A 23,942-nucleotide genomic window follows, 5' to 3' on the forward strand; every position below is an offset into this window, starting at 1 on the left:
ATTTTTTTGGTCTTTTGATTATACGGGCCTGGCTTGTGGCCTATCTTATATTCGCTTTTCTCCAATGGTTAGGCCCAAGGCCTGGCTTAAATTCCCTTATTTTCTATTGTATTATTTTAATCTGTTGTGGTATTACACATTTAGTGATTTTGGAAATAGTTACAAACTTGTGCACTGAGCTTCAAATAGTTACAAATTATTGTAAATAAATAAATAGTACTTAAGAAGAATAAAATTTTATTTTAATTGTTGAATAAATAGTACTTAATATATTTTTTATTATGTTAGAGATTATGTAAAATATTAAAATAATATATAATAAATTTTTATACTCTTTTTAAATATTAAAACTTATAAAAATAATATTTAACTTTTAATTTTTTAACATTCTACCAAATATATCTTAAATTTTGAAAAACTTTTATAATGTTAATTTTCCCTTCTAAATTTTTTTTCTTTTTTAATCTCTTTTTTTAGCTATAAATGAACTAAGTTGTTCGTAAATTGTTCGAGGCTTGGCTCTATTTAGTTTGTCTAAAAAATGAGTCAAATTCAATCTCAATTTTTAGGTTAATTCAATAAATGAACAAAACTCAAAGTTAATAGTATTTAGCTCATTAAAACTCACAGATCAGCTCATTTACAGGCTTACAAATTAGCTCGTAAACTAGTTCATTTGTAAAAATATTTATATTAATTGTTGTATTTTATTATATTCTAAATATTTGTTGTTTTATTTACAATTGTCCTAAAAATAATATATTATTTAAAATTATGATATAATTAATATATAAATTGTAACACCCCGAAATTTTAATTTTTATGAGTATTTTGGTATTTTAATTTTATTTAAATTTTAGGAATTTTTTTTGAGATTTTTCGGATTTTAAAAATCGGGTTCGATTTTTCGAAAATATAAACTTTGATGATTTTTAAAAATTAATTTAAAGACCACGTGGCAAAACTAAAAATATATTTGGAGTCTACGTAATTTTCCGAGTTTAAATTTTTGAATTTTTGGACCTCAAAATTCAAAATTTTGTATTCTAAATCGAACCGAATCGAATCGGACCGCCTTTTTCCTTTTCTTTTCCCTTCCTCGCGTCGTCCCTCTCCCTTTTCTCTCTCGCTTTCTCTCTCCTTTCCCGCCAACCGCCGATCCGCCACCGATTGACCGGTCTTGTGTCTAAAATCATCTACTCGGCGAGAGCTTTCCATAGACACCAAGAACGCCAAATCCATTGAGCGGTTTGTCCGATTTTTGCTCGGGAAGATTTTAGCCCATTTCGACTTTTGGGCTAGATTTCAAAACCGTGAATCCCACGAGAAAACCGAGGCCACCAGACGCTCCATTCGCCGAGAGCTGCAACGACATAAATTTCGAATTTTTCCGACACCGCTTTTGGTGGGTCCGTTTTTCCGAGCATTTAATGAGCTTAGAAAATTCTGAAAAATTTATGTACTAACCCCGTGTTATGGGATTCGTAGGTATCCTCGATTCGCGAAATTCGGCTTGACAAACGTTCTGGAAAAGTCTCCGAATTGGACCGAGGTTTTGGCTAGCCCCCATTGTCAAGTCGGAATGGGCAAAGGTAAACCCGAACCTTACTTTTTCGTAATTTTCTAATGCTTAAATAGGATTAAAAATCCATAAAATATTCGTGGTAGCTTAAAAAATTACGATTCTTTTTGCAATAGCTTAGTAATATTGCTAAGGGCCGTGGGGCAAAGTTTTATAATTTTTAGAGCTTGTTTGGGCAGTTTTTGCAAAAATGATCAATAATAAGGACTAAATTAAAATTTTGCGTATTGTGATGGATGATCGATTTGATGGGGTGTGATATGATTGAACTGTGGATATATGGATTGTGAGTATAGAAGTGTGTTTTGAACCCTTTGCAGTTGGGTAGGTCCTAGGTATAGGGATTTTCACGACTTAGAACGTAATTGGTCTTTTCTTTGTTTGTATTGAGTCGATTGTATTAAATAAATGTAATATGATTGTCGTGACCTTCTTCCTCCGTGATTGTCGTCAAGTCCGTGAGTAAAATATTAATTTTAATTGTAATTTCGATATTATTATATGTTATGCCCATGCATCACTTATATGCATATATTTATGTAGTTAAACTCTAGGCACGATTTATGTTGCATTCATTGATGTGCCATGGATGTTGTTGTGGTAATTTGGGCGTTGGCGTGCGTGTGATGTGGTGTGGACTATGGATAGGACGAGTAGTCACGGCTTGAGTTCTGGGACCCGATCCTTCGAGGGGTGGTCACGCTTGAGTTCTTCGTTGGGACCTCGATTTGGTTATTAAGTGGAAGTCCGATGAAGTTCTGTTGGAATTAAGAGAGTCGATAGGGATATATATTATGAATGATGTTACAGGTGTGTGAGTGCTCCAAATTACCTTTTGATGCTATGATGTGAATTTATGATGTTGCATTTCATTCCACAGTTGCATGAGTTTTAGATAGTTATAGAGATTATGGTTAAAATTGATATTTTACTCGATCGAACGCCACTCTGCTCAAAAATTTTGAGGATATTTTGTTCAGGTTAACTCGCTTAGTTGTTTATTAATATTTGTGTAATTTTAATTACTCCTAGAATTTCCGCATGTGTTGAATTATTTGAATTTGGTCCGTAATATTATATTCATGTTGGACGTAAACTTAATATTTTAAGACTGATTTGATGGATTGGATGAGGGAGCTGAGCTCCCATGTATTATTATGTTAATGAGTATGTGGAGGGTGGAGCTCCCAATGGATTGTTTATTGTGTTGGGTGAGTAAAACTCCGTTGGAAAGTCCATTTGTTTGTTTTTGAATTTGGGCCCAATGGGCCTTAGAATTGGATAAATGAACAGTTAGGCTTACTACGGCCTCGGGGCTTTAGGTCGCCCATAGGTTGGGTCGTGACATAAATGTATTGATTAGATATAGTTATTTGCATTTTAAATTTAATTTTTTATGAAAATTAAGTTATTTTTATTTGAGAGCCAATCAAAATTACGTAATTTGAACTTAATAACCATAAATCTAAAACTCACTCTATAAAATGAGTCAAGTTATTCGAAACTTAGTTCAATTAAAAAATGTGATTTCGTTTGACTTGTTTAAAGCTCGTTTTCTAAATAAGTCAAGTTTGAACTTATATATATTCGGCTCGAATTCAGTTTGAGTTTAAAAACCAAGCTTGGACTCTTAAAAACTTGACTAAGCTCAATTCATTTATACCCCTACATCTCTTCCTCCCTCCTCCTCCCCCTCCCCCTCTTACTCTCACCATCTCTCCATCTCCTTCTGCTTTGGCTTTGCCCTATTCTATCTCCCTCCCTCATTCAACTTGAATTATAATTCTTCAATATTGTCTTAATATCAGTACAGAAAGAAAATTAGCGTTATCGTTGCCCACAATAAATCTGAAAATTTACCCCAATCCAACGAGTTATTCAAACATTGAATAAAATTGATAATTGCATTCAAAGCCGCAATCTTCACATCAAAAAAGCAAATTGATAAATCATAAATTGTTGATTCTGATAACTTTGGGGAATGCAAGTATCGTTTCTTCAGGTAGCTTTGGCGAATCAAAAGAAACACATTAGAACACAGAATGCAGAAGCTTATGCCAGTCATTCTCAAGCAAAATACCCAGGAAAGCTTATAAACAATGTCACGTAACTTAATCAATTTATTATACTTTGCCCTTGCTTGATACAAGTCAAGAGAATCGTTTACCGTTTGTTATTTAAACTTACGCGAAAGAGTCTAAGCAAAAACTAGTTAGCTGCATGGTTTTCAAACTCTTGGCATTGATTTTTTGCTTTTGTACTTTGATCTTGAAGGTAATATTTTGTATTTGGTGGACCATACAATCATTGAATACAAATGCATCTATCAAATTGACTGAAGTGGTCCTGAATTGAATTGTCAAATTGCAGTGTTTATACGCATAGAATTATTTATGAATGAATTCTGTTGTGTTGATTGCATTTGATAAAAATTCCAGTCTACACTCAAATGTATGTTCTCATAACTACACACCGAGCTATGATTTATTTACTTATTTATTAAATTGTATTGAAAATTATCTAAGGAGAAAATTTACAAACATTTTACATGATAAGTTTTTAATTTTTCATTTTTTTTAATTATTGTAATGTACATTATTTATAAATAGTATATCAACTTATAAGTATATAATAATAAGATATTTAAATTTCAGTTTGCGACATAAAATGCCATGATGTTTAACTGGAGTTACTTAAAATTCTATGTGACTTTCAATAGTTAATTTTTAAATTATTTATACTGATGTGATGTTTATCTAATTAAAAAATTATATTTTTATGGATCAATAATGTTAGGTAAATAAGTTTTGGGTTATTAAGGTACTCAATTTAGATATCGATATAATAGATAGACATCAAATATAATTAAATTTTTTTATAAAAATAAAATTAATAGAAAAAATCTAATTTTTTAATCTGATAAGTATAAAAAATTAAAAATATAAAAAATTCAATTAAGGGATAACCTTATTGGTATTCCTTCATATTTTTAGGTGTAGAAAGAAAGAGGTCTCCTTATTGGTATTAATTACTCGCCAAGTGATACCACCTTTTTACTTTGTCCAAATTACTTGTAAATAAAAAGGCAAGGAAGTGTATTTGAATTGTATTTTTTTTTTAGTGTTTTATTATAAATATTATGGACTCTAATTAATTTAAAATCAAAGCTTAATTATTATTAATGGCAAATACATATCTTTTGAATTTCATTGTTTTATCTGCAATTCTTTATTTTCTTTTTTTTTGTTCATAAACTATCATATTCAATATATCAATTTGATGATTTTTTAAATGTTATTTCATTTTTAGAATTTAGATGCTTATTAATTTTGTCATCATTAAGCCATTGATTAAGGGCCTGTTTAGTATTATTATTAAAATTACTGTTAAAAAAATTAATATTTTTTTAAATGCATTAATTAAAGAATATTAAAAAATAATATAAAATTAAATTTAATAATTTTTAATTATAATAATATTAAAATAATAAAATAACTTTTTTCTCATTATATTTTTCAACAGTAATTTACACTCTCCAAACTCAATGCCAAGTGTGTTGTTTCATACCCTAAAAAATCAAGAGCTTAAATTCAAGCAGCGAATCCTCATTTGAAAATTAAATTCAAGCTAATCCAATTACATTTTTATCACATAATTTAAAATCAAATGAGATTTATTAATTTTAATTTTATTACTATTCCTCTCATTGTATGGGTGTAATATATTTTGTTTTATCTTTTCTCTCATTTAGTTTTATCTCTTTATTTCATTCAAATTTTAAAAATTATTTTATTAATATCTGTACAAGTAAACAAAATTAGTAGCCTCAACTCTTGCACAAATTTTAGATCGATTAACTTAAATATACATTATTGTTTGACTAAAATTTTCAATTTTTGTGTACCTTTAATTTTAATGATTATTATTTTTTAATCTTATATTATTATGCCATATAGTCTAACTGTTGATTTTTTTTAGTTTATAAAATTTATACAAATATTTGGTATAATATTTTGATGTCGATTATTTTTATTTTTTAAATAATATAATTTATATTATAAAATTATATAATAATTTTATAATTTGATATTTTATATTATTTGCTCTGATTGAAAATTTCCTAACACCTCCCTGCTAACAAAGGATTGAAAACTATGTAAAAGGGAAAATAGGCTATGAAATGTATAGCTAATGTGTTTCTCAACAAAAAACTTTAAAATATTTTTAATATAAAATTTCTCTCTATATAAATATTAATTGAAAAAACAAAGTATAGTTTGGCATAGTTAAGCAAGAAGGACAATTTCTTTGGCATTTCTCAACAGCCAAGAAAAGTTGAAGGTGGTTCAGAAGCAGCAAAAGAAGTTGAGTGGAAGGTGGAAACAAATAATAAAAAAAATAAAATAAAATAAAATAATAGAAAAGAATATATAAAATAGCATATAATATAATAATGATATTGATATAAGAAATGGTATTATTATTTTAAGCACTTTAGAAAAAAAGGTGATGGCCCAAAGGCAAAGGTTACCAAAACAGAAGAAAAGCAAGAAATAAAAAAGAAGGTAGAGAAAAGCATAAGCAAGCATTTCCATTGATTCCATGCATGGATGATTCATTCATAGGATGGGTTATGGTATAAGAGTATTTGTGTAGTTGGTGTGTGTTTGTTTCTTGCTTTTGTAATTCTATGCTAATTTCCCAATGACATCTCTTTCTCTCTCTTTACTCTCTCTCTACCCCTCTCTCAATTCTCTTGGGTCGTTTTGAGAACTCCTCCTTCTTCTTCACGCCGCCCCTATCCCTGACTTTATTACCCACAACACTTGCACTCTCGTTGCATTCTCTCTAAATTATCAGAATTAGGGAAAAAAGCCCTGATCACCCTTTTAAGAAATTTCTTTTCTTTCTTTTGTGTGCCTTTCTTCACTTTAGCCATGGCTTCATGGCCTCTGTTATACTGACTCCTTTGTCACTGGTATGTATGCTTTCCTATTTAATCACTAGTTCAGTCTTCTCTTCCTTCTGCATTCGTCTTGTCTTCGTCTGTTTGATTGATATGTGTTGTCAAGATTTTTTTTTTGTGATTTTTAATTTTGGTTTTCGATGATCAAGATTTTGATTTCCTGGGTTTCGGCTCTTTAGAAGAGTTTGATTGAATTTGGGATGTCTTTCTTTTAGTGCTATTGTTTAGGCAATGTGATTTATGTGTTTTTATTCTTTGGACGAAGAAATCGAGGAAAGATGTTTGAAATGGTCTGATCATGTTAACGTGGACGATCATGGCTCTAAAGTGATCCGTGAACACTTTTTCTTAACTGAGATTTTGGAATTGGTTGATTTTCTGGTGTAGAATCTGTTGTTGTCGGCTGATTCTTTGATGGATGTTCCTCTTCTATATGTTATTTTTATTTCATTTATTATATTTTGGTTTTAAATGTAAATTTGTGGGGTGGAGTTTGTTGTGATAACTGCTTTAGCTGAAGAAAAAACCTGTTACCATAATTTAGGGAAAGTTGGAAACTAGTTGCTTTTGTGATGGATTTGGTTAATGGATGATGTACTCTGACAATGTGACAATGTAAGATTTTGTCTTTATTGTAATCATAGACTCTTAGCTAGATATTGAAAGTGGCAAATTTTTGTAGGTGAGACTTGGTAAATATGATCCATTATTTGTTTTTCCAAATATTAATTTTCTTATTGATGGTTTCTTATGATCTAAAATTTTTCTGCAGCTTATGGATGGTTTCTTGTGATTTAAAATTTCTCTGCATTGAAGTTCTTTTCTGTGGATCTACATTGGCTTGTAGACATTGCTTTGTTTGCAGAAAAGGAATTCTCAAAAACTTCACAATTTAGAAAATGGAAGTTGGAAGAACTGAAGTAGACTTTGATGAGTTTGAGAAGCTTCTTGGAGAGATACCAAATGCTACTTCTGGGAATCCACATTCTGAGGAAGCTGCACCTAAAAGTGTGTCTCTAAATGATAGCTTGGCACCCATTTGTGTGAATTCCTTTAAAGGCCCTTTGATTGAAAAACTCCAAAGCAGTGCAGGTTTGGATGAAAGAAAACGATTAATTAATAAAACTCAAGGATCTCCTATCAAGAGAGTTCAATCGGATGAAGCAAATCTGCCTGATGATCAATCCTTGACATCTGCATTTGCAGATTTGAGCTTCAATAGAGGTAGCATCTCAGCAAATTTTAAATCCTCACTGAATCATGGTGTTCCATTAGATTGCAAACTCACAAATAGCATGAAGAATTTGGTTCCCGGCATAAATTCATCAGTGACAGGTGCTCCATCTTTCCAATCACCAAATTCTATGCCTTGTGATTTTGATGGGTTTAATGTAACAAAAGTTGTCCAAGAAAGATCCAATTTGTTGAAGCTTAATGCTCTAGAACCAAAACAGATGCCAATTGGTTATTGTCAGCCCCAAACAATTGAAAATTTTTCCACTGCCTTGCCACTTGCTCATGGGGTGCAAGGTTTTCAGTTCCTTTCCAATGTGGCTGTTCCCGGCGTAGAGATTCCTTTAATTTCTGATCAGGGACAATACTTTGCGGATATGCAATCTGTGCTTCCTTGCATACATTCACAACAGTTAAACCAGCCTCACATCAGTTGGAGAAATATTGAAGAGGAGCAATTTTATAGGATGCATCAACAATACCTGTATCTGCAGCAAATGCGTAATCAAAGGTTGGAATCTCAGCATCCTATAAAAGGAAATGGAAATGTTGCAACAAAGCTAGTGAATTGGAACGTCAGACAACCATATTGTGAGGTTCCAATCTCTCATCAAATTCAACAATCTAGTCAAGAAGCATTTTGGAACAATTATGCAGTAACGAGGGGTCTGAATCAATCACACAATGGTATAAATGTTTTGGATAAATTAGGAAAACATAGTTTTCCTGAAAAGATTCTAACAAGATCACAAGGACTGAACACACTTAAAGCTGTGAAATTTGGTTCAGTGGGAGGAAACGAATCACTTGCCAATCTCAATCAGAATGGAAAAGTCATATCAAATGGTCACCTCCGCCATAACTTATCTACTCCTGGTGCTGGATACTTTCCATTAGATCATTTGAGCTCATGGAATTTGTCTGATGATATCACTGATCTTAAAAATACTAATCTTAGGCTCCAACCTCAGAAATATAACTCTGTGGATGAAGTCACTGGCAGAGTATATCTCATGGCAAAAGACCAACATGGTTGCCGCTTCTTGCAAAGAAAATTTTCTGAGGGCACTCCACAAGATGTTGAAAAGATTTTTTTTGAGATCATTGATCATATCATTGAGCTCATGACAGACCCCTTTGGGAATTACCTTGTTCAGAAGTTGCTTGAAGTGTGCAATGAAGATCAGCGAATGCAAATACTTTGTGCCATCACTAGAAAAGCTGGGGAACTTGTTAGGATTTCATGTGACATGCATGGGTTTGTTCTCTCTCTCTTTCTCTCTCTCTCTCGCTGTGCATGTGTAGGAACATGGAGTGCTTGTATTTGTGTGATTTTATGTGCACATTCTTTTGCCATCAAGACTCAGACTAATGTTCCTGTCCTAATTATCTTATGAACTGCACTTCTGAACACAGGACACGGGCTGTTCAGAAGGTAATTGAAACCCTTAAAACTCCAGAGCAGTTTTCCATGGTTGTCTCCTCATTGAAGTCCGGTATAGTGACTTTGATAAAAAATATGAATGGTAACCATGTTGCACAGCACTGCTTGCAGTATTTAACTCCTGAGTACAGTGAGGTAAGAGATATTTATCTGCACATTTGAATTACTTGTGCTTCTGTATCCTTTTCTAAAATTTTCTGGATAATTTATTCTCTATCATTTTGTCTTAAACCCTCAATACTACTGAAATAAAGGAGCAAAGTTGGATTAGGTCCTCATTTGTATCTTGTTAGTGAAATATTGGGGTGAAAAGGAAGAAAGTAGGGTTTTTAGGGCGTGGTAAAAGTATCACTGCTCCATGCTCCTTCATTGAAAGAAATACATTCAGGTAGATTCATCTCATAATTTTTATGCCCCAACAGAACTTTTTGCATTTGGTTTATGTTCATGTTTTTTCTCTTTTCTCACTTTATTTCACAAATGGCTGAACTATAGGCCCAGGCTATCTGATTATTATTTCAGTACTTTCTTTGAACTTTGCATAGTACTTTTTCTTTTTTTATTATCTTTTCTATTTGAAGAGATCAAATAGGAGTCAAGATCAGTGAGTTCCTTTAATATCCTGTATTACGCCAAACCAGAAAATAATTATATTACAGTCTACCAATTATGATTTACCATCATAATGAGATCTTATATGTCTATATCACATTGAGAATTCTCTCATTTATCTACTAGAAGTCATGATTCACTCCTGATAATGAAGCACTACCTTGATCCAAAAGGGGAAAAGAAAAGTCAAACTGTGCAAAATCTAATGTAGTATGATGAAATCCTATTTTTTTATTTTGTTTTCTTCCTCAAGTGCCACAATATAGGAGGTGGAATATTTTCAGATTTAGTATCTTTGAGACATTGCCTGACAAAAGTTGTTCTCCATTAATTTCTAGGATCTTCCCAACGCAGATTTTTGCCAATGATATTTCTTCTACAAATAAATTTTATTGCATATAGAGTAAAGAAAGTATGTGGCACCTGATGAAACCCTGCTAATGATTTGTTCTGCAGTTCCTTTTTGAAGCTGCAACTACTAACTGTGTTGAACTTGCCACTGATCGCCATGGCTGTTGTGTACTTCAAAAATGCCTTAGCTATTCTGAGGGTGAGCAAAGACGCAGTTTAATATGTGAGATCACATCAAATGCTCTAATTCTTTCCCAAGATCCATTTGGGTACTACACCTCTCTTCGGCCCCCTCTCTTTTACTGTGCTTTCCTGTGATCCTACCTGTACGAGAAAAGTTGCATGTTTTTTCATCTGTTTCACTTGTTCATGGAAGATGTTTGGATGTGGCACTGACAAACATGATTTTGAAGTACAGATAAAACCTTGTAAATGAAAACAAAAAAAAAAGAGTTATGTTGCCAACCCCATACCCATGAGTGGAAACTTTTGCTAAAGCTGGCTTATATTAAGAAAGAATACTGAAATTTCTTGATAAAATTGTGTTTATATTTTCTTACCCATCATGTTAATTTTGAGGACGAGAGTATTGTATGCGAGAAATTATTGTGGAACGTCACTAAGTCATCTTTAGTTGATAAAAGGACCTATACTGTAAACTTTCATTAGTGGAAAGAAAGGGCTTTTGTTTCATTTCTCATGATTGTTGCTACCAATAAGATTTCCCAGAACCTGGTGAGACATTCCCAACTTTTGTTTGGTTTTCACACGTCTATGTTTTTGGAATGTTGTGGCTGTGCAATAAGAATCAACATTTTGGATCGAGGATTTGGTTTTAGCAGCTCACCTCCTCTGTTTGTAGAAATCTTCTCAAATCTTCATGGTGAATGAGGAAATGCTAGACCAAACAGCATTTGTTACATTGCATATTGAAGATGGTTTGAATACTGTAATTTGCTTGTAACATTTGAGCTTTGAAATCTCAATTTCATCTTGCAGGAACTATGTTGTCCAATTTGTCTTTGAGCTTCGGCTTCCTTGGGCAACAGCTGATATATTTGATCAGCTGGAGGGTAAATATGGGGACTTATCTATGCAGAAATATAGCAGTAATGTGGTAGAGAAATGCCTAAAATATGCAAGTGAAGATCGCCGCACTCATATTATCCAAGAGCTGATAACTAATGCTCGCTTGGATCAAGTCATGCAAGATCCTTATGGAAATTATGTTATTCAAGCTGCACTTCATCAGTCAAAGGTTAATAATTTCATTGTTCAACTTCTTTATTCGTTTTCCAGTAATACTTTTTTTCTGTCTGAACATCTTTAAGATGTGCAGTCATAATGTGAGATATTGTGTTGAGAAATATTTGAAACTACTATCTACTTTTGGATCATATGATTTTCCTATTGTTAGCCTTGCATACCCAGCTAATAATTTTCCCATCACATTTGGAAAAAAAAAAGATTTCATATTTAACAGTTAACAAAGATCTTTGCTGGAGTTACTTCTGAAATTATTCAAAAAGAAAGGAAATGTAAATATATATTTTTGGCATTTTCTTTCTATCCAGCATAATTTTTTTTTTTTGAAATATCTACATTAGAAAATGCATTATACTCATGCAAACTCAAGATGATAAAAAGGGAAAATGTGGCTGTATTGATGTAATTTTTTTCTGATCTTTTGTTCAAATGTTGAGCAGGGAGCTCTTCACGCTATATTGGTAGAGGCCATAAGACCCCATATTCCTGTGCTTCGAACTAGTCCATATGGGAAGAAAGTCCTCTCTAATAATAGTTTGAAGAAGTGATCCGTGGGTATGCTCACATGACTCTTTTTCTTGACATCTTCTATATTCTGCTTGACCATTTTTAATTTTCTTCTTGTGGGGCCAATATAGGCTTTGCCTTGAGTTCCTCAAGAAATTCTGTAATAAGCAGGAAAAGGAAAGCTCTAAACTTGGCTTTATGGCTTTGGTATTTTGGAAGATTAGATCTGGAAACAAAATGGTGGAAAAGATGCCTTTAACAGCTTATCTAAACCGATGGAAGGGTTTGGATGTTCTTTTTTGCTTCTGTTTAATTCAACTCTCTGCTAAGGCATTTTAAGAGCGAATTCTACTCAACTTGGGATCCGCATGTTTGTAGATCAACATTTTTGTTTCTCCTCGCCTTTGCATAGAAATAAAAGAAATGTGCAGATGTAGGTTCTTTGAGTCTTATGGGGATATTTGTACCATGGGATTTTTTTAATCCAAGCTCAGTGCTTGGTGGGCAGCTGCAGGTTGTAAGGGCTTTTATGAGCTACCTGGTTTTGCATATTTGGCAATTGGCATTCACTTTTGTGGTGTATATTTCATGTTCATAGATTGCCAAGATTCGGATATTTATTTATTATATATATATTTATGGTTCTTTCTATAAGTTTACCATTCTTGTGAGCAAAAATCTTTTGATATAATCATTATTCTTGAATGTTAGATATCATTAATGAGTTTTAGCCAACTGTTAAAATTGAAAGATTTCAAACTTGAGTATCAGAATAAATGTAGAGGTTCTAATTAACCATACAAATTATTTGCATGGCCCTTCTAAACACTAGGGATTACCAATACCTTGTCAACTCACTTAATTGACCTAAAGATTGGGAGGAAAGAGTTCCAAGAAATTTATCATCAAGCTCTCCACCATATAATCTATGTGAAAGATTGAGATAGTAACATATCACCATGTATAGGAATGATTTAGCATAAACAAAGTGCTTGCAAGAATATGTAGTAAGGAGAGAGCCCAATATCTTATAATCAAACTCACTACTATTTACATCACAATCATAATATTCAAATCCAAGAAGACCTCACAATTACAAGTGATAATCAAGTTGGGTGGATTTCATGAGTTGATTTTTTGGAAATTCATCTTGCATTAATTTTATTAGGTGTAGTCATTTTTTTTTTATATTTATTCATTTAATTTTTATAGTTATTATCATGTTATTCATCTTAAAGATTCATTACACAAAATATTTTTTTTTATATATAATTGAGTCCAATTATAACGAATTTGTTTATTTAAATAAAATATTTTTATTTTATTTTATATATGTATATTCTTAAATATTTTATATATATATTCCATTTTTAAGATGTCATATATATATATATATATATATATATATATATTTTTTTTAAAAAAAGGTATATACTCCAGGAAAGACTGAATAAAATTAAAATGAGAGAAGAAATAAAATTTGGATATAATTTGTAAGTTCTTTACAATCAAGACTTCTGGCCACGTGTTCCAGTCATACTCTAAGACAAGCATCCCACAGGAGAAATGATACGTGGCGCTACACTGTTGAATCAAATCACAGACAGTCCATTAGAGCCACTAGTCATGCCCTTGCAATCCTCTCTAAGCCTCTTCTACTTCTCGTTACACTTACAGCTTCCATCCCGCAAGTTTTAACTAACCTCTACTGTTCTGGTTTCTTGATTTCTTGATTTCTAAGTTCTTAAAATAGAAGAAGAAAGAAGCCAGCATGTCGTTGGCTCCAACTAGTTATCTATATCTTTACCCCTCGTCACCATTGCCAAGAACTCTCTGTATCTACACCACCAAGCAAAACCCGCTTCTCTTCTCCCAAACCAATCCATTTTTATCCAAGAATTACTCATTTTTCTGCAATTCAACGTCTTTCTCCAATATCCATTTGCTGAAACCCTCGAACTTGATCGTTAAAGCATCGGAAACTGAGTCCAAGACATCTAAACCAGTGAGTGGGAATGAAGAAGGAGGAGAAGAAGAGTATGAAGTAGAATTGGTTCAGCCTTATGGGATCAAGTTTGCAAAGGGCAGAGACGGTGGGACTTACATTGATGCTATTGCACCTGGTGGAGCCGCTGATAAGACTGGGATGTTCACTGTTGGAGATAAAGTTATTGCCACCAGGTTGGTTTTCTTCCTTTTCTTCTTCTAGATGATTTAATCATCATAGATAACTAATTCAGGAGATTAAGCAAAATTAATTACTTCTCTCAGTTGATTAAAGCTTATTCACATCATTGGTTTTGTGTCTACTTTTATGGGTCATTACCGTTTGATGAGCGCTGGGTTTTGTAATTGCAAGTGAATCTAATTAACCCTTTTTGCTATGACTAAATTATTATTGATACTGTGGAAGAATTGACAAGAGTTTAGGTTGAGAATGTGACTTTTTGGAGTTCTAAACCTTGTGCAGTGCTGTGTTTGGGACAGAGATATGGCCAGCGGCTGAGTATGGGAGGACTATGTACGCCATCCGCCAAAGAATTGGTCCGCTACTCATCAAAATGCTGAAGAGATACGGTTAGTTCATAATTGATCTTAGTAATTTTTCAATTTTCAATTCAAGACTCACTTATCAAAACATGCACAATGACTTTCTTTTTTATTCTAATTTCTAGGGAAGACGGATTATGCTGGCGAATTAACAGAAAAGGAAATCATCAGAGCTGAGAGGAACTCTGGTGTCATTAGTGGCAGAGTGAGGGAAATTCAAGTGAGTAAAGATAAATTGTTGCTTCTATCTGTGGTGAATCTTTCTCTTTAACATAATGTATGTATATCCAACTCCCAATTGGTTTCAGATGCAAAATTACTTGCGGAAAAAAGAACAGAAGGAACAAAGAGAAAAGGATCTTCGTGAAGGCCTGCTATTATACAAGTAAGGGCTGCCATTAGCTGTTCCAAGTTCCAACTTCTCCTGTTTTTCTTCTCTTTTTCGTACTGGAATTAAGATGACCAGAGGGAACGCCATTTCAATTGCTGCATGTTCCAAAGAACAATATCTTCTATTGGATACTATGACTTGCTATCGTTTGGTTGTGCTTAGTACTTTACTTTTCATTAGCATGTTAGGATGGCAATTCAGTTTGTAAGTCAGGTATTTTTCATATATTCAAAGGTGTTAATATACAGATATATATATATATATATATATATATATATATATATATATATATATATATATATATATATATATATATATATATATATATATATATAATCATTTGCTATTCTATATGGTTTAAAACTCTACTTCTACATGGATTAGGAATCCTATCCTATAGGAGTCAATCTCCTAATTGAAAAAGACTTCCTCATTGAAAAAGACTTCTATAACGCTCCCGCTCAAGTTGGAGCATAGATGTTAATCATACACAACTTGTTACAGATGTAGTCAACCCGAGCTCCACTTAGAGCTTTTGTAAACAAATTTCCTAATTGCTCTCCAGTTTTGATATGTTGTGTTGAGATAATTCCTTGTTGAAGCTTTTTCCGGACAAAATGACAATCAATTTCAATATACTTGGCCATTCATAGAACACAGGATTAGCAGCAATATGGAGACCAGCTTGATTATCACACCATAAACGCGCAGGCAAAGAGGTCTTAAGGCCAACCTCATCTAATAATTGAAGTATCTACACTATTTCACACACTGATTGTGTCATAACTCTGTATTCCGATTCAGCACTAGATCCTGAGACTACACTCTGTTTCTTACTTCTCCATGTTACCAAATTACCTCCAACAAAAATACAATATCTGGTAGTTGATCTTCTATCAGCCATAGAACTTGCCTAGTCTGCATCTGAAAAGCATTCAACATTAAAATGCTCATGATTACTATATAATAAGCCTCGCCCTGGAGCTCCCTTCAAATAACACAAAATTTGTCTCAAAGCTTCCCAATAAGTAACAGTTGGAGAAGATATAAACTGACTTACCACACTGACTGAGTATGCAATATTGGAACGAGTTATTGTAAGGTAGTTCAATTTACCTATCAACCTCCTGTCTTTTTCTAGATCTTCAAACAGTTTGCCATCCTCTACTCCAAGTTGGAGATTCGGGGTCATTGGTGCATTGCAAGGCTTAGCACCTAATTTTTTCAGTTTCTGTCAGTAGATCAAGAACATACTTCCGTTGAGACAAAAAGATACCTTTCTTACTTCTCATAACTTCAATACCCAAGAAATATTTAAGTGGGCTAAAATTTTTTGTTTGAAACAGGGTCTAAAGAAAGTGTTTAAGAGATGAAATACCTGCAGAATCACTCCCAGTGATAACAATATTATCAACATACACTACTAGTAAAATTAGGCCAGCCTTAGATTGCATATAAAATACCGAATGATCGCACTTACTTTTTTGCATACCAAAATCTTATACTACTTTACTGAATCTCCCAAACCAAGTCCGAGGACTTTGTTTCAAGCCATAAAGAGACTTTCGGAATCTGCAAACTTTACCCAACTCCCCCTAAATAACAAACCCTGGTGGTTGCTACATATATACCTTCTCTTGAAGATCACCATGAAGAAAAGCATTTTTTTATATCTAATTGGTGCAAAAGCCAATTTAGAGAAAAGGTAGGAGTGGTGCCAATTGAAAATAAGTTGAGAGAAGGGAGATTGAGGTGGTTTGGTCATGTGAAGCGTAGACACACGGAGTCTCCTGTTAGACAAGTAGAGCACATTAGGTTAGAGGATAGAAAGAAAAAAAGGGTAGACCTAAATTGACTTTGAGTAGAGTAGTACGACATGACCTAGAAGCATTACACATTTCTGAGGATTTAACCCAAAATCGTTTAGAGTGGAGAAAGTGAATCCATATAGCCGATTCCAAATTTTTTGGATAAAGGTTTAGTTGAGTTGAGTTGAGTTGAGTTGGTGCAAAGGCCAATCATGTGTAGCTGCTAGGGAGATGAACAATCGAATTGAAGTTAGTTTAGCTACAGGAGAAAAAGTATCAGAGTAATCCACCCCATATGTTTGAGCATATCCTTTGGCTATAATGTGTGTTTTCAATGTGGCTATAGAACCATCAGGATTCGTCTTTACTGAAAAATCCTATTTGCATCCAATAGCCTTCTTACTAGTGAGCAAAAGCACCAGTTCCCATGTATCATTTGTATCTAAGGCCTCCATTTCCTCTTTCATAGCGGTACACTAATTAGGATGAGATAATGCCTCAATGACTGTTTTAGGGATTTTTATAGAATCTAAAGAGGTAACAAAACATTGAGAAGATAATTCAAAGGTGACAGCTCTGATACCATGTAAGTCGGGTATTTTTCATATATTCAAAGGTGTTAATACAAGCGCGCGCGCGCACACACACACACACACACACACACACACACATATATATATATATATATATATATATAGATATGTATATATACAATCATCTCCTATTCTATATGTTTTAAAACTCTACTTCTACATGGATTAGGAATCCTATCCTATAGGAGTCAATCTCCTAATTGAAAAAGACTTCTATAACACAGTTATTGCTTCCTATGGGGTCATCTGTCATCTTCTTCTAGACGCCCTACTGTGTTATTTTATTTGGCTGTTTTTTTTTCTTCTTCTTGGTTAATTGATATAGAAACGCCAAATATGACGAAGCATTGGAGAAATTTGAATCTGTATTGGGATCAAAACCAGACCCAAATGAAGCTTCAGTGGCAAGTTACAATGTTGCCTGTTGTTATTCCAAGCTTAATCAGGTAAATGGTCTTGGGAAGTATAGCACTTGATGCTTTTTTATTTGCTTGTGTGCGTGTGTTTGAATCTGCAGTTTTCTTCATATATTAACCTTAATTTGAACTGCAATTTCTTGATACTGAAATCCATATTGCCTGTAACTCCTAACAGATAAAAGCTGGGCTGTCTGCCCTTGAAGAAGCCATGCTAGCAGGGTTTGAAGATTTCAAGGTATAGGTTCATGAACCAGTACTAAATAAGCTGCATATACTACCTAGTACAAGCTATCTAATATTATTCATAATGTTAACAGAGAATCCGGACAGACCCTGACCTGGCCAGTTTAAGAACGTCCGAAGAATTTGAGCCTCTTCTAAAAAGGTTTGATGAATCGTTTATCAATGAGAACGCAATCAATGCCATCAAATCTCTATTTGGAATATTAAACAGAGAATAGAGCCGTCAATTGGCCTCATTGAGTACGGGATTGAACTTGGTCAGTAGTATTACACACATGAACTCACAAGAAGCTAGAGATAGGCCAGACCATCTACTGCTTCACATGATAAGTTTCTTTTGTATGATTTTGATCATAGCATTACTTTCAGGTGAGTTTGAAGAAATTCAGCCTAATTTATCATGGGAAGTCTCTTTTTACCATTATTTCTCAGAACATAGTCTATAATATGTAGTCTTCTTGACAAGAATGAAGAGAATGAAGCAGAACAGCAAATGTTTCACTTGTACATCTTGATTTATTAAATTAACTACTCATGACACAAACACGTGTACTTGCATATGCTGCTAGCTTACCTTTGTTACGAATCACTAACGAAAAAGTGGAAAAAATCATTTTTGGAGTTGATATGTAAATGGATATTTATGCGGACTTGGTGTCTAATAGAGCTAAACAACGAAAAATGATTCAAATAGCCATTTACTTAAAACTGACATGAAATGAAAATTGAAATTCTGATAAAAATGAATCCAACTTTTGTTTAGCATGTCTTTATTGGGAACTCTATGAAGTTTCTCAGCAACCTTTTAAAACGAAGAATTAAACTGGAAGTAAAGGAAGCTTTAGCTAGGCATTTAGCTCAAATTGAGGCCCTTCAAAAATTTGGATTCAAAAGAATTTAATCTTCCTTCAAGAGAGAAGATGTCAAGTGAATACCAGTTGTATAAATCCAAATGGCTGCATATCACGGTAAATTACATGGCTAATGGCAGAATTACAGGGAAATGTAAATATGGATAATATGTTGTTGATCAAAGCTATCTGGATGAGAAATGGTGATGGACCTGAGATGAAAATGCTAAAAAAGGTACAAAAACTAAGGAAAATGACAGAATTTGACATCCTTGATGAAAAGGGCAAGATATTTATCTCTAGTGATCCTTTTAGTTGCCAATAAGCATGCTGCCTCTGAATCTGATAATGCTCAATCTTTTACAAGCAAGTTTTATAGACAAGAAAGTTACTAATTCTCTAGTTCTCAAAATGATCTAGAAATATCATACTCATCAGATTTTAATGGTGGCTATTTGAATTCTAATCAACTCCTATTAATATTTAAAAATTATAAATCTTTTGATACTGATCGTTCATGGAAAGAAATTCAGCAAGTCATTTCAGACTTATGCTGTTTTAGCAAAAAAGACAGAATAAAAAATTATCGGTCGAGATCAACTTAAACGACACGTATCTTTCCTGGTTAAAATTAAACGACATCGTAATTGATTGTCGTTTTATAATCTTAATTTAAGTTTCAAGACATTGGAATGACATTACCGCCCATTAATGGTCGTTCTTTTAGGACCTGTCGTTTAGGTTGTCGTTACCAGAGCAACTCAACCACGGCCAACGGCCGCAACTCCTTATCAGATGGTATTGGGCAAATAGAACTCGTTACAGATAAAATTTTCTTTCTTTTTGTTTCGGTTTGAAGGTTGATAGTTTTAGGGTTTATATATAATTTCTGGAAATGAAAAAAATGGACCATGAGGAAGTAATGTGGCTGATCCACCGCTTGATTACTGCCCAGCTATCCGCTGCTGGCGGTTCCACGGTTGGATTTGATTTTTTGCCTTACTCATCTGAGTCTCTTATTTCTTATGCTATTCAACACTTCAAGGTATGCCTTTATCTTTTGGATTTTCTATTAACTTCGTGAAATTATATGCATCCTATCCTTTCATTTTTGTCGATTGATTGATTTATTGATTCAACTAGTGGAGGACAAGTATTTTTGAAAAGGGTCTTACTCTTAATTATATAGAAATGGGCAGATTGGAAACTGATGAATAAAGCAGGTACTTATGATAAATTGCCATATCTAAAAGCCTCCTGGCGCAGCATTCTGCTGCTGTGCCTAGCTTCTGTGATTTGTCTGCATGATTTAAGCAATTATCTGCTCGCTGATTCCTTTCTAGCCCAAGATTTTAATTCTTGTAGTTATTGTTCCCTGTCTCTTTTCTTTGATATCTGTAGCTTCAAATACAATTCAGATAGCGTGGAATTGGATTTTATTTAAAATATTAGTTTGTGATTTTGGAGTGCCTATTATCTGAAAGCCTCTGACTCATGAAACCCTAGTTTGATTTCTGTCTCCTAGTTTGCTAACTGCTTGACCTTTGATGAGAGACACAAACTCCTGCTATTGTGTGGCTGGGGAAAGGTTGCCACAATATTGCCTAGGGTTGATGTGTCAATCCATGTTGCAAATATTTCAATAGATAAATTGATATTTTAAAAAGTTGAGAATGTTGATGATAAAAATAAAATTAAAAAACAAAAGGTGAGAGGGCTTCAATAGAAACTCGGCCAAAGTTGGAGGACTTCTTGTGCAGTTATTCTTTCATGTTTCATACACAATTGATGTAGGGTTTTCTTCCTCACTGGCATAACTAGATATAGACATAATGAAATAGTAAAATAAGAATGTATCAGTCAGATGTACCAATTATATGTTTGTCCTGATTTTTACTTTAGAAAGGGAAAAAGAAAGATTTTAGACAATTACAAACACAGGAAATGAATATATCACGTGGAACCTAGGATTGGTGTGGTTGGAGATGAATTGGAAGTCCTTGGGATGGTGCCAGCTTGGGTTCATATCCAAATTTCTCATTAGGTATCAGTACATCCCATTTGAATATTCTCACAATGTTATGCAAGAAAAAAAGTATCTCTAGGCGTGCAAACTCATGCCCCAAGCACATCCTTGGCCCCCCTCCAAAGGGAACATATGAATGAGTAGGTTCTTCTGCAAACCTTGAAGCATCAAAACCCTCTGGATTTGGAAAAGAGCTGGATCTTTGTGTGTTGAGCCAGTGCTCAAATACAACTACCATACGCAAAGCAAAAATACAATTAGTCTAATCACTAAGGAAGCAATTTTGTATTAATGAGAGATCTATGGACTTGAAACTAGAAGGTTATGGCTAATATCAGGGGGAAGCTTTGAAAATAAACCTACAATTTCCAAACAGTTCATAATAATATTTACTATAAAAAATATGTAATAGTATAAAACTTAAAGTAAAAGGGGAGTTTACCTTCCATCCTTTTGGGATTGTATGACCTTGATAGGTGAAATCAACTAGGGCCTCTCTGAAAGCACCACTTACAGGTGGAGACAGTTTTATAACTTCAGAGGCCACACTCCATGAGCACTTCATTTTCTGCACATCCTCCCATTGCAACAACTCCCCTGCTTCTTTGGACTTGACAATATCAATTTGCTCTGTTTACCAAGTATGAACAATCAAAACATATTAGCAAACATGATCTGTGCGAGCTTCTCATGTAAGTGGTCATTATAGTTTCACCATTTTCATCATATGACTGTCAAGTCATTCAAGCAACAGTTATGAAGTCCTCAATTTTATGCTTACAATTTATATTTGATGAAATCAAAAGAAATTTCAATTGTAGTAGAAGTGTTAATCTGTGAGCTTCACTTTTTTTAGTGCTCAATTAATAGGTTCCTACAAGACACCACTAACCTCTTTAACACTTTTGCATACACTTCAGGCATTTCTCCAAGATATTTAATTAGCAGTGTTATGGCTGATCTGGATGTATCATGGCCAGCGAAAAGCAAAAGCAGGATGTTGTGAACAATCTCCATCTCAGATAGGAATCTTCCGCTTGTGTCTGCAATCAAAAGCAAATGTGACAAAAGATCTTGTGTAAGTGAGACCAATTTCTTTTCTAATGCTTCTCTTCTTTGTCTGGCAAGTGACTTAAGCTCTTCTCTGATTGCGTTAGCAGCCTTCATAGAATGGTAAAATCTTGTGCCAGGTATGTTGATTGGGAAGTCAATAACTCCTTTGAGAAACACATTAAACGGAGCAGCAAGCTTTGATACTTGTGTAGGATCATCGATGCGTGCAAATAAGTGACAGGCAAGATCAAATGTATATAACTTGACGGTCAGGTAGACTAGAACCTCCTCTTTCTGTTCACAGTCATCAAATTCAGGATTTGAATATTGTAGATAAATTTAACACGTAAAAAATGCTGTTTATAAGTAAAATGCCTTGATAGAGAATCATTTCAATGCATTAAGTTTCAATAATTTGCATACCTTCCCAGTGCCTTCTAATATGTTCTTGGGTGGCTCTATCTATGCTCTCTGTATACGTCTTTAGTGCATCTGGGTTAAGGAAAGTCATCAGCATCCTCCTCATCCACTTGGAACCATCGCCGACTACATTAATCAAACTTGATTTCAATAGCTTTCTCACCGATCTAGGCCACCGAGCATTGAGCAACTTGTTCTCATTGCTAAACAAGAACTTGTGCCCAGCTGGTCCACAGAACACAATATATGGCTCTCCTAGCAGGGATGTTTTGAAAGCCCTTGAATCATGTTTTCTCATTCTCTTTGTAATAAATTTCTCTGGTTTTCCTTCAAGACCAGCACGGATAAAATCTATGGTTTCTCCTAGCCATCCTAGGCTTCCAGGAGGAAGATGAGGGCTAGGAAACAATCTTGTTTTGATTGTTTTGATGATTATACGAATTGAACAAAGAAAAATGATAACAATTAGAACTAAAACTGAAAGCATAACAAAACCCATTGACAAGTAATGTATATGTTGTAGAATGAAGGTTTATACTCTTGAAGTTGCATTTATATTCCCATGGCAGCTATTGCCTTTTCTTGTCAGGTGAGGCGTAAGAAGAAGACCAAGGCATGCCAAGGAAAATGTGAATGGATGGATATGTTGGCAGGAGTGAGCACCATTTAGTTTGAATGAAATAAATCGAACTGAACTTTCTTAATTTGATAATTCAGTTCGGTTTTTAAGATAATTTGGTTTGGTTTGGTTTGGTTTTGTATTTTAAAAATTTCAGTTATTTTAGTTCGATTTGGTTTTAGAGATAAAAAATTGATTAAACAGAACTGAACCAAATTGCTTTATTGATTTTTGAATTGATTTATTTTTATAGGGAATTTATGAATTATATGTAATATTATATATATAAATTGTTTAATTTCATTGATTAATAATTATTAGGTTCAAACCAAGGTTAAAATCAGATCAAATAATTTAAAAATCAAGTCTAAATTAAAAAAATTAATCAAAACTCAAAAACTGATCAATTTGAACTGAACTGAAATAGAGTGATTTGGTTTGATTTAATTTTTTATTTATTTTGATTTGATTCGATTTTAAAATATAATAATTTGATTAATTTGATTTTAATAATTTAATTTGATTCGATTTGATTTGAATCGAATGCCTAGCTCTATACGTTGATGGGTCAGCAGCTTGGTCTTATTCTTTGTGGAAAGTTTTGAATTTTTTTTTTTTTTGTTAATTCCTTTGAATTTTATTTTGATGTCTTTCTTGCATGTTTAATGGCTCCCAATCAACAATCACAGTCAAATGTGAACAGAAAAGAAAAATTGGAACTTTATTGGGTGGAACTTTGACCTGTTATTTCCCTGGAGGGAAGACATTTGCATTGCCAATATTACCCTTCAAGATTTATATTGTTTTCTTTATGTTAATTATAACACTACCAATTCTAAATCTTAGTTCATTTTGATAATAATTTAGAATAAAAAAATATAACCGAATAAATTAATTTAGAAAGAAACTAAATTAAAATTTAACTTGAATTTGGGTTCTTAATTATATGATTAAATTTATATATTTTTAAAAATATATAATATAATCTGTAATTTTAAAAAAATAAAA

At 33.3% G+C, this 23,942-nt stretch overlaps 2 protein-coding genes and 1 pseudogene across 11 annotated transcripts; 2 read left to right on the top strand and 1 right to left on the bottom strand.

Moving 5' to 3' along the window:
• Positions 1-6,073: 6,073 nt before the first annotated feature.
• Positions 6,074-12,615, top strand: LOC110632307 (pumilio homolog 12). Of its 5 annotated transcripts, none has more exons than XM_058136055.1 (7): positions 6,074-6,147; positions 7,321-9,039; positions 9,198-9,360; positions 10,294-10,457; positions 11,188-11,446; positions 11,895-12,009; positions 12,093-12,615. In XM_058136055.1, the coding sequence occupies exons 2-6, from the start codon at positions 7,448-7,450 to the stop codon at positions 12,000-12,002; spliced, it is 2,286 nt and encodes a 761-aa protein (XP_057992038.1). In that variant the 5' UTR covers positions 6,074-6,147; positions 7,321-7,447; the 3' UTR covers positions 12,003-12,009; positions 12,093-12,615. The 5 variants fall into 5 exon arrangements, with proteins under 5 accessions (XP_057992038.1, XP_057992039.1, XP_021636175.2 ...); XM_058136056.1 differs by having other exon boundaries at positions 6,118-6,163; XM_021780483.2 differs by lacking the exon at positions 6,074-6,147 and adding an exon at positions 6,173-6,560.
• Positions 12,616-13,573: 958 nt separating this feature from the next.
• Positions 13,574-22,295, top strand: LOC110632323 (protein MET1, chloroplastic). 6 transcript variants are annotated; one of them, XM_021780518.2, is made up of 9 exons: positions 13,578-14,142; positions 14,432-14,538; positions 14,637-14,731; positions 14,820-14,896; positions 17,629-17,749; positions 17,898-17,957; positions 18,040-18,222; positions 18,335-21,920; positions 22,033-22,295. In XM_021780518.2, the coding sequence occupies exons 1-7, from the start codon at positions 13,733-13,735 to the stop codon at positions 18,181-18,183; spliced, it is 1,014 nt and encodes a 337-aa protein (XP_021636210.2). In that variant the 5' UTR covers positions 13,578-13,732; the 3' UTR covers positions 18,184-18,222; positions 18,335-21,920; positions 22,033-22,295. The 6 variants fall into 6 exon arrangements, with proteins under 6 accessions (XP_057992000.1, XP_021636210.2, XP_057991998.1 ...); XM_058136015.1 differs by having other exon boundaries at positions 13,579-14,142; positions 18,040-21,534; positions 21,763-21,920; XM_058136014.1 differs by having other exon boundaries at positions 13,579-14,142; positions 18,040-19,861; positions 21,763-21,920.
• On the bottom strand, positions 20,655-22,814 carry LOC110632283 (beta-amyrin 28-monooxygenase-like; annotated as a pseudogene).
• Positions 22,815-23,942: the final 1,128 nt, after the last annotated feature.

This window comes from Hevea brasiliensis, chromosome 15, assembly GCF_030052815.1.
Source record: "Hevea brasiliensis isolate MT/VB/25A 57/8 chromosome 15, ASM3005281v1, whole genome shotgun sequence".
NCBI lineage: Eukaryota > Viridiplantae > Streptophyta > Magnoliopsida > Malpighiales > Euphorbiaceae > Hevea > Hevea brasiliensis.

Bases quoted from the DNA above. Each gene is read 5' to 3' on its own strand.
- LOC110632307 (XM_058136055.1), top strand. From the start codon at position 7,448: ATGGAAGTTGGAAGAACTGAAGTAGACTTTGATGAGTTTGAGAAGCTT. The intron at 9,040-9,197 runs GTTTGTTCTCTC...TTCTGAACACAG, and splicing joins ATTTCATGTGACATGCATGG to GACACGGGCTGTTCAGAAGG. The intron at 11,447-11,894 runs GTTAATAATTTC...AATGTTGAGCAG, and splicing joins CTGCACTTCATCAGTCAAAG to GGAGCTCTTCACGCTATATT.
- LOC110632323 (XM_021780518.2), top strand. From the start codon at position 13,733: ATGTCGTTGGCTCCAACTAGTTATCTATATCTTTACCCCTCGTCACCA. The intron at 14,143-14,431 runs GTTGGTTTTCTT...AACCTTGTGCAG, and splicing joins GATAAAGTTATTGCCACCAG to TGCTGTGTTTGGGACAGAGA. The intron at 14,732-14,819 runs GTGAGTAAAGAT...AATTGGTTTCAG, and splicing joins GCAGAGTGAGGGAAATTCAA to ATGCAAAATTACTTGCGGAA.